Below are 10,993 nucleotides of genomic sequence, written 5' to 3'. Positions count from 1 at the left end.
ACGGGTTAACTGAATATGAATTCAATTGAGAAATGATATTTTTAAAAGATGATGATAAATACTATTTTTATCATGCCTTTTGTCATTCAATATTTTTATAGTTTTTGAAAATAGGGTAGAGTATATAAATGATCTTGACTATACGTGTTAACAAAATGATAGGGTGTTATTTTGTTTAGTTTTCGATTATCAGAAGTTGCAAAATAATCCTTTAACTAAAGGATGTTAATTATTTTTAGTCTTTCAATTATTATTTTATTTTGAAAAAGCCTTCAATTATTAAAAGTTAAAAAATGATCACTTGATTATTTATTATGTTCTAAATTTATTTTTTTCATTAAAAATTGACAACAGTATGAGTTGGATATTAAGATGCTATAAGAGATGTAAAATCTGATCTTAGAATCTTAAATGATTATCTTATGTTAGATAATATGTTAACGTCTAGTTCAAACTGTTATTAATTTTTTAACGGAAAATGATAAGTTTGGAACATAATGAATAGTTGGGTGATCGTTTTGTAACGTTTAATAATCAAGGACTCAATAAAGCAACATCCTACAGTCGGGTGATCTTTTTGTATAATTTAATAGTCAAGAGACTTAATAAATCAATATCCTATAATCGATAAATTATTTTATAACTTTTAATAATCAATGAACTTAACAAAACAGTGTTTTATAGGTGGGAGAGTATTTGTGTTCTTTAACCTGAAAAATAAAAATCCTGACTTAGAGATTGAAGACGTGATTAATTGACTTATACAGAAATTTCATGCTCCATCCATGACGATTCATTAATAAAGTTTTTCATGCTCCATCCATGACGATTCATTAATAAAGTTTATCTAAAACATTTTTTCATTTGTTATGAGTGTTAAATTTTAGTTTATATAAACTCATCAAATCATTTTAGTAGTAAAAAAAGAATGTTGCTCTTAATAAAGATTATGAGTTCGAAAAGTTATGTCTATAGAATGTTTGTCCATTATTAATAGATTAAGAAAGTTTTGAATATATATTAGTTTATAATCAGTTAAACTATTAAAAGTTGATTTATATTAAATAATTAAATTGTTTAAGGAAAAGGATTTGAGGGTTTTTTATAAAAGTATTTGTGTTTACCTTAATTAACAAAATATAAAAATAAAAAGTGGTGATGTTAATTGATAAATAGTAATAGGGTATAAATCAAAGAGTTGAATTATTCATTAAAATTTGAATTTAGGCGGACCAAAGCTCAATCCATCTCTCTTAATGCAAAAAACAAATGGTGCATTGTGTGTAGTTACATTAACAATAAAGTTTGGCCACATTAGTCGTGTTAGTGTATGTTTGCAAAACTCAATCCTTTAATTATTTGTTTGCAAAACTCAATCCTTTAATTATTTTCTTTCTTTCAAGAAAAAGAAATGATACGAAAAAAGAAGCCAATAGCATTTAACTTTACCTGTTTGACAGCAAAAGACCAAAGGAAGACACATTTTCTGCAACAAAGATTTCACACAGCAGCATGGTGAATCCTTCTACTGGTACTGACCCATTCCAACAACAACCCTTCTTCACCAAGGGAGCCCCAGTGGAGGTCAGCAGCGACGACGAAGGCTTTCGAGGCGCTTGGTACTCCGCCACAATTCTCGAAATCCCTCCCAAGTCTGCTTCCAAGAAGCGCAAGAAGGCCTTGGTTAAGTACAAAACTTTGCTCGCCGATGATGGGTCCTCCCCTTTGACCGAACATGTCGACCCCGCTTATATCCGCCCTTTGCCTCCTAATGACAAGGGCACTGCTCACCTCGACGTAAACGACGTCGTCGATGCCAGCTACAGAGATGGTTGGTGGACGGGGGTTGTGAGGAAGGTTTTTAAAAAGTCCAAATACAGGGTTTACTTCGATAATCCACCCGATGTCATTGAATTCGATAGGGAAGCTTTGAGGGTTCATTGGAGCTGGATCGACGGCAGATGGGTTCGCCCTGAAAAGCTGGTATGTTCCAGCATTCCTCTCTTTTTTTCTTTTCATTTTCGGCTCTTTTTTATCTGGAATTTTGGGGTTTTATTTTGGATTTGGGAGGTTGTTTTTTTATGGTGGAAAAGGTTGATTTCTGAGGTTCATTTATTGTAGGAATATATGATTTTCAATATTAAAACTGCTAATGTCCCTGCATGTAGCTTTTTACAGTGATATTTTGCTCTATATATTATGCTTTCATGACTACTGCTAAAGACTCGTATATGTGTTTCACTTTCTATGCTTCCTTTGTTTTAGTTCTACATTTCGTCATATAAATTTAGATTGATCTGCATGAAACTTTGTAATTCCCTCAACAATGCATGCTGCTTTTTCTTTGAAGAAAAAATGTTTCTTTCTCTTCTATGTCCGATTTAACATATGTCAATTTTATGCTTTAGTTTTTCTCTGTATCTGTTGCTTAATTCTCTGCATTTTTTCCTCCCCAAAATGGACCACTATGCCGTCTCTTATTGGTCATTTGTTTTTTTAATTTTTATGTGTTCTAAAGCAATCAACAGGCTCCATTTTTAGCTCAGGAACAACTGTGGAGGTAAACATCGAAAATGAAAACATAGGCTATATTTGGTACCCTGCAATAGTCATAAAAGAAAATGAGGATAATACTTTCCTGGTGAAGTATCAGAACTCAATGAATGATGATGAATCTGGGACAGTAAAAGTTGTTGTAGATTCCCTCCATATCAGGCCTGCTCCTCCTCGATACGCAGATAGAAATTATGAATTGCTGGAAAGAGTGGATGCAACGTATAATTTTGGTTGGCGAAGTGGAGTAATTACCAAAGTTCTTACAGGAAGAAGGTACAATGTCTTTTTTAAGCATGGAAATGAGGACAAAGAATTCTGTCACTCCGATATCAGACCTAACGTTGAATGGATGGATGGCAAATGGATTAGTAAATCCAAGGTATCTCTCCTATTACATTGTGCAAGTCACATATCTTTTAATCATATTAAAAGGCAAAGGAAATAAATATTTGAAATAAGCTCAAGCAATAAGATTTTTGTTTCAGGAAGTCATAATTGTGTCTGACGAGCAAGAGCAGATAGGAATTGCTCCCTGTGGTACCCAAAAGACCAAGGTGGATGGAGAACTTGAAAGTTCCTTATCCACAAAAGAAAACACTCAAGATAAGACTCCTTTGACAAAGATGAACAAGAATGCTGTGGAGAAGTCAACTTCCACTGACGAAAGCAATGCTTTGAAAACAAGCAAGAAAAAGGTCAAGCTGGAAACATCAAATGGTAACACTTCTCTCCCTCGGCCTTCGAAAAAGCTAGCTGAAGGAAATGCAGTGGAGACACCGGTATCAGTCATAGGCAATAAGTTAAAAGATATAGAAGGCAACCCAAGGACTAGTGGTAAAGGTGCTAAATTCTCTAAGAAAACCGTGATTGGTGATGAGCCTTGTGACAAGATTGAGTCCCCGACAACAGGAGCGACAACTGTGAGTTAGATTTATTCTTTGGAGTTTTACTGTTCATGCTAATCATGTTGGATCATTTTCATTTCCTCCATTGTTTTCATTTGGACATTTTAATACATTTCTCTTTAATGATGAGAAATGTATAAATATCACTTTAAAATCTGGTGTACTTTACTATTGTGTGGTATCTGCATTGCGTCTTTGAGTTGCCTTTCCTCACCACACAACTTCTAGAGCTTCACTGTGTTAAGAGTATGTTTTGTTCTAAAATATGCTAGAAAATCATGTATTACTTCAACTGTAACCTTTGAAAGCCATGCTAGCTTGCCTCTTTGAAATCATAATAGCTAAAAACAATCATGCTACATCGTTAAAATTTGGCCTGCTTGACGTAGTTGTTACCGCACAATGGGTTGTTTCAAGGGTTTAGCAAACTTGTTTTTCAACTGGGATATTCAATGTGCTCCACTCGCTTTGCAGCAAATTGCTTCAAATGACTGCCTTTTCTGTCAACATCACCGCTCTAACAGGGTAATGATCATTGAGTATTGTCACTTTGGTTTTGTTGGCTCCATCAGCCACTATTCCTGATCAGCACTGTCTCTACTATCTTCATTTGACCTACATTTCCCCTTACTTATGCAGACAACTAAGAGGCCGAAAGCTGGTTCAGCTGACAGTACGACAAATAACCTTGTGAAAAGGAATGTCAGAGCTAGAAAGTCACCTAGTAAAGGCCCACAGGGTACAACAGCAGCTACATATAGCCATCGGTATGCATGCAACGGTTTGATTATTGTTTAAAAGTAATGCGTATTACATATTTTCAGGCAAGGATGGAGCTGCATGGATTGCTGAAGGAGCTACTGAAGGGACGATTAAAACAAAAGAGTCTGAAATGCCCATCGTCATAGGATTAACAGCGGTCACAAAGACTTTACAGGCCGAACATTCCCTTCAGATTCCTAGTGAGGAACCTCAGAAGCTAATGGGGGATCAAAAGAATAATGTAAATGATTCAGTCAGAAATGAGAACATGGTAGGCAAAGTATTCATATTAGTCTCTGCCAAATTTGAAATGCCTCAAATACGTACTTAATATTGATATATATTTCTTTTCCATTGTCATGATCATAATAGGTAAAAGAGTATACCTAATGTTGTTTTATATATAATGCCTAATGAAGTGATTAACTTTTGGGTGTTGTCAGCTCACGTTTTTAAAATAGAAAATTTTCTTGAGCCTGCTCCCTTGCCTGTGTCTTGTATCTTAAAATGTTATCAAATATGTAATGGGAATCCTCTTTATTGATTTGTGTTCCTATACTATGTTCCTTTATTTGTAATTGTAACTATTGCTCTTACTTGTATAGGAAGGAAAGGAGCATAAAGTTGGAGCCAGCGATCTGAAAAAGAATAGGGGAAGACCTACTAGATCAGTAGTTACAGGTACAAAGGTCTCTGATGCTGGTATATAAAACTTAAGCTTCAGCTTTTTAATGGGTGTATGCAAATCTGTGTCAATACAAACTTTATTATGATTAGTAGGTAAGGAACAAAATGGGGCTGGAGGGATTACCGATGAAAATGCTGTAAAAGATTGTACAAGTAGTGAAGCTGGTTTGTCAAAACATAAAGGGGTGGAGCTGTTGGGTACATGGGGGGTCTAAGTTCTTGGTCTGCCATTGTTACTAATAAGCCTCAAAGAAAATATAGAACTGTTATATAAGGCTCTCTTGGTAGCATTTGGTTAAAGCAATTCCCAATGTTTTAACGCAAGTGTACTTGTACACTATGGGGATGATGAGAAGAAAGATTTTACATTCCAGAGGGGCTATAATTGGACCATTTTTTCTGGTTCAAAAGTTCCTATCGAAATGGGAAGCACCCTATCTTTGAGTGTGGTTTGAACTATTTATTTACGCAATTGAAAGTGACCAGCAGTTTTCATTTTCTTAAACGATTTTTTCAAATAGTATGCTAATTGCTATAAGAGTAGTGTGTAGATGTAATGGGAGAAATTTCCAAGAAAAAAGAATTTGGCTAGTGTAGGAATTATAGAGATGATTTGTTACCATTCCTATAGAGATATGATTTTGTAAATAGATTTCTACAATCCCTTATTTTAAGGGATCATATCCTAGGATTATTTTTTTTTCTTTCTTAGAGTTTTCTACTTTAGAGATATATTTTGTATATAAATATGTAATCTGTCATATTGAAAAGAATAAGAAATTACAGAGAATTGCTCTGATTTCTACATGGTATCAGCTTAGGTTACGGTTTCTTTCCAACCTAGATGATGTCCACAACTTCTTCTCCTACTTCGGAGATCACTTCAAATCCAGAAAATTTTTCTGGTTCTGCTGCTCAATCAAAAGGTAATCTGGTCATGAAAGAACCATAAGGTAAACCTCATGCTACAGTTTTTTTCTCTTCCCAGTCGTCCCCTAATTGGATCCTCGATTCTGGTGCTACGGATCATATGACTAGTAATAAGGATTTGTTTTGCAATTTTTTTCCAAACTTTGGTAAAGCTGTCAAAACGGCTGATGGTTCTTTGTGCAAAATAGAAGGACATGACACTGTTATTCTCAATGACCAGATTATACTTAAAAATGTCCTTCGTACCAAATCTGGCTTGCAATCTCGTTTTCGTTAGTAAACTTTTCATTGACTTGCACTGTTCTTCAATTTTTAATGATATTGATTGTACTTTGCAGGCACTGAACTCGAAGAAGATGATTGGTAAAGCCAGCTTGCAGAATGATCTCTACATTCTTCCTGCCTCTACTAAAACCGAAATCGCGAAATCTTTCACCGTTTTAAAAAAAGTTGATAATGTTATGTTTTGACACTATCGTTTAGGTCATCATAGTTTTCACTATCTTGCAAAAGTTTTTCCTGCTCTATTCATTCATAAAAGGCAAAATTCTTTTTCTTGCAAAGTTTGCTCTCTTGCCAAACATACTAAATCAACTTATTCTCCTTCTACATATAAGCCTTCTCACCTTTTTGCTTTGACCCACAGTGATATTTAGGGTCCTTCTCGGGTGAAGAATGCTGATAATTGTAAGTGGTTTATCACTTTCATTAATGATCACAATAGGATAACTTGGACTTATTTGCTAAAAGATAAATCTGAAATTATAGGTGTTTTTACCCAATTTTATAACATGGTTCTCACTCAATTTGGGTCTAAAATTCAGCTCTTTAAATCTGATAATGGCAGTGAATTTTTTGCTAAGTCTTTGGGTGCGTTTTTCAGGGAAAAGGGTATAGTTCAGATTAGTTCTTGTGTTGACACCCCACAACAAAACGGTATTGTCGAAAGAAAAAATAGACACCTCCTTGAAGTTACTCGTTCTCTTCTATTTACCACTAATGTTCCAAAATATTTGTGAGGGGAAGCCTTATTAACTGTCCTTTATTTAATCAATCGAATGCCTAGTAAGGTTTTACAATTTCAAACACCTCAATCTATATTTTTGCAATACTTTTTCCATTTTAAACGTATCTCCTCCATTCTTCCACTTAAAATATTTGGTTGTACTGTTTTTTTCTAAAACATTGCTCCTAATAAGTCCAAACTAGATCCTAAATCATTAAAGTGTGTACTGGTTGGGTATTCTTCACTTAAGAAAGGTTATAAATGCTATCATCCTCCTTTAAAACGATTTTTTACCACTATGGATACAACATTTTATGAGCAGGATCCCTATTTCACTCAGGCTGAAATTCAGGGAGAGGCATAGAAGGATTTTCAGCCACATCAGGTATCTCCTCCTACTCTTCATTCTCAACCTTCAAAATTGCCATCAATTTTGTCCTTACCTACAGATTTGTCACATGTAATTACTTCCATTGATCCACCGGTAGTACCTATCACTACTTATCCCATATCCACTTTAAATACCCTTCCTGAAAATACACCTACTTCCATTCAAAATATTCCACAAACAACACCAATCAAACAACTCCATTTTTATACAAGGAAAAGAAAACATATTTCTGAGGCTGTTTTGCAAACTGATGCTTGCCGAGAATTGGATTTGGGTCCAGCTGCCGAAATAGAAGAAGAAATCAGTAAGTCCACTTCCTCTACTCTAGATGACTTCCCTATTGCTATTAGAAAAGGGGTTAGACAGTGCACCAAGCATCTTATTGAAAAATTTGCTAGTTATAATTCATTGATGTCGTCTTTTCAAGCATTTACAGCAAACTTGGATAAAGAACAGGTTCCCACAAGCATAGCTGAAGCTCTAAAGGATTCAAAATGGAGAAGGGCTGTCGAAGAAGAAATTTGTGCGCTGGAGAAAAATGCTACTTGGACTGTTACAGACCTTCCTCAAGAAAAAAAGGCTGTTGGTTGTAAATGGATCTTTACTGTAAAGTATAACTCAAATGGTAACATCCAACGATACAAAGTGAGACTAGTGGCCAGAGGCTTTACACAAACATATGAGATAGATTTCACAGAAACTTTTGCACCTGTGGCGAAGCTGAATACTGTTCGAGTACTCCTAAGTTTGGCTGTAAATTGCGATTGGAAATTACACCAACTTGATGTAAAAAACGCTTTTCTTAATGACAAGCTAGAAGAAGAAGTCTATATGAAGTTGTCACCTGGCTTAAAGTCTGTTAAAGGAAGTAACAAGGTGTGCAAACTCAACAAGTCTCTATACGGGTTAAAACAATCATCCAGAGCTTGGTTCGAGAGATTCACTAAAGTCATCCTAAAAAACGGCTACAAGCAATCCCTCGCCGATCACACTCTTTTCATCAAGGTAACTTCTACAAATAAGAAAACTATCTTTATTGTGTACGTGGACAACAAAATTCTTACCGGAGATGATGAAGAAGAGATTTGCAATTTGAAGAAGTTGTTAAATAAGGAATTCGAAACCAAGGACTTGAGATAGCTAAGGTATTTCCTAGGAATGGAGGTGGCAAGGTCAAAAGAAAGACTTGTTGTCAACCAAAGAAAATATGTACTTGATTTACTCAAAGAAACTGGTTTTCTTGGTTGTAAGCTGATTGATACACCAATGGAGGCAAGCTTGAAATTTAACAAAGAAGATGGGTCCTTGGTAGACAAAGAGAAATTTCAAAGATTAGTTGAGAAACTAATTTATTTATCCTTGACAAGGCCAGATATAACATTTCCTGTAAATGTGATAAGTCAACACATGACTAACCCTATTGAAGAGCATATGGCAGTAGCAAATAGAATTCTCAAGTGCTTGAAGAAAACTCCAGGACACGGTTTAATGTTTAAGAAGACACAAGACAGAACTGTTAAGATCTTTACAGATTCTAGTTGGGCCGGAGACCTTACTGAAAGGAGATCTACTAGTGGCTACTGCACCTTTGTTTGGGGAAACCTTACAACTTGGAGAAGTAAGAAACAATCTGTCGTTTCAAGAAGTAGTGCTGAAGCTGAATTTAGAGCACTAGCATTGGGAATATGCGAAAGAATTTGGTTACTTAAACTACTGAAAGAACTTGTCACTAATCAAGAGGATCACTTTGAAGTTTTGTGTGATAATCAATCTGCTATTCAAATTGCCAAGAACCCAGTTCAACATGATCAGACAAAGCATGTTGAGATTGATAGGCATTTTATTGCTGATCAAGTTAACAAAAAGACAACCACACTTTCATATATTCCTTCAGAAGAACAAGTTGCAGACATTCTTACTAAGGCTTTGCCAAAGCCTGTTTTCAATAAATTCCTATTCAAGCTAGGATTATACAATGTATATTCTCCAGCTTGAGGGGGAGTGTAGGAATTATAGAGATGATTTGTTACTATTCCTATAGAGATATGATTTGTAAATAGATTTCTACAATCCCTTATTTTAAGGGATCATATCCTAGGATTATTATTTTTCCTTTCTTAGAGTTTCCTACTTTAGAGAGATATTTTGTATATAAATATGTAATCTGTCATATTGAAAAGAATAAGAAATTACAGAGAATTACTCTGATTTCTACAGCTAGTTATTCATATGAAAGAAGGTGATATTTTTGTTGCACGGGGCCTGGTGGAGGGGAGGGTGATGTCGAGAAGAAAGGTTATGCATGTACCAACAACATTTTCTCGTTTCTTATCCTGTCTTTTGCCTGATGTCAATGTAATTATCTGTTATCTTTTGCAGCTTATGGTTACCTTATATATTGTAAATTAATATCCCATCTGTTAATTATGTAGCCACTGAAGATTCTAGAGGAAGGACTAATGACAATTACAAAACAAAAGAGGTCCACTTGACTGCTCCTGGGATTTCTGATATGGTTGAAGACGATCAACCTCTTTCAACTTGGATAGGAGGAATGCATACTTCAGGTGATGAAGAATCAAGTAAGATGTGTCGTCAGATTTATGAAATTTGTTTCTTTCCTTGATCCGTTCCTCCCACTTGCTTTGTGCGTACATAAATATAGACCATCACTTGAATTTCATATTTATGACATTTTTAGCATCATTTTTTTTCTAGGACTCCACTCTGCTAGGCTTGTCAATGGATGGAATGAGGAAAAAGGATTGGTTGATGTTCCAATTGAATCTCTTACGATTGATGCTAGTGATAGAAGTTCATTGATTAATGATCAGAGTTTGCCTTTTGTAAAGAGATCGCCTGTATGGCGAACAATTGAATCTATGGATATCTTTCTAATTGTGCCTCAAAATCCACATTTTCTACCTTTGGCTGAAAGCAAAGAGGAATTTCGTGAAGGATCAGCAATCGGTATCATGGTAACCTTTGCTAGTTTGTTTGAGAAGATATCTATGTTGCATTTTGATGAACCTAGAGATACATTTGACAGCATTTCGGAAAGTCTTAGTGACTTGGAAAAGCATGGATTCGATGTTACCATGCTTCAGTGCCGCCTGAATAAACTACTTTCAATCAAAGAAAGACATGATCAGCAACTAGAAGAGAGACAAAATGCTGAAAGGGAGATAGTTGAGAGTACAAAGGAGATATCTAAATTTGATGAAGAGATGGAAGTGATCGAAAGGAAGATTACTCAGTTACAAGAACAACATGCGTCCATAAAATCGGAGAAGGAGACTAAGAATCTCAAGGTTGATAATTTGAAATCGCACGTCAGTGTTCTAAACAAACTTACTCAGAATGCATCTCATGAGTTTAAGAAAATAGCTACTGCCTCATGGAAGTTGCTGTAATCGACTGCTGGTGCTACTTATCGGTTTCATCTTCACAGGTGACGGTTGTTGTTAAATATGGATATGGATGTATTAGCTGTTTCATGTACATAAATTATGTTTGGTAAGTAGTATGTCTTGTGAGCTAAAAACTTGAACCCGCTTCCCTATCTAGAATTGGTGAAATTGTGAAAGCTTTTTGACCAATATTGTGTTAATCTATCACTTATTAAATAATATGATAATGGTATGGATACATATACAAAATTAGATGGTTTATGATACATATACGAAATTAGATGGTTTATGATACATCTGTCGATATTTGATATTTATATTAAATTATCGACTATATCGAGGTGAA

The 10,993-nt window shown here is 35.1% G+C and overlaps 1 protein-coding gene across 1 annotated transcript; it reads left to right on the top strand.

Annotated features, from left to right (window-relative positions):
- The first annotated feature begins 1,473 nt into the window (after positions 1-1,473).
- LOC120182745 (DUF724 domain-containing protein 2-like) lies at positions 1,474-10,789 on the top strand. The gene is made up of 9 exons (XM_039187619.1): positions 1,474-1,983; positions 2,519-2,935; positions 3,042-3,476; positions 3,936-3,986; positions 4,101-4,209; positions 4,283-4,494; positions 4,829-4,904; positions 9,670-9,819; positions 9,956-10,789. Exons 1-9 carry the CDS (start codon positions 1,513-1,515, stop codon positions 10,648-10,650), a joined length of 2,616 nt encoding a protein of 871 aa, XP_039043550.1. The 5' UTR covers positions 1,474-1,512; the 3' UTR covers positions 10,651-10,789.
- Positions 10,790-10,993: the final 204 nt, after the last annotated feature.

This window comes from Hibiscus syriacus, unplaced genomic scaffold, assembly GCF_006381635.1.
Source record: "Hibiscus syriacus cultivar Baekdansim isolate YM2019G1 unplaced genomic scaffold, ASM638163v2 tig00112738_pilon, whole genome shotgun sequence".
Lineage (NCBI taxonomy): Eukaryota > Viridiplantae > Streptophyta > Magnoliopsida > Malvales > Malvaceae > Hibiscus > Hibiscus syriacus.
This window is presented reverse-complemented; position numbering and strand designations above follow the sequence as displayed.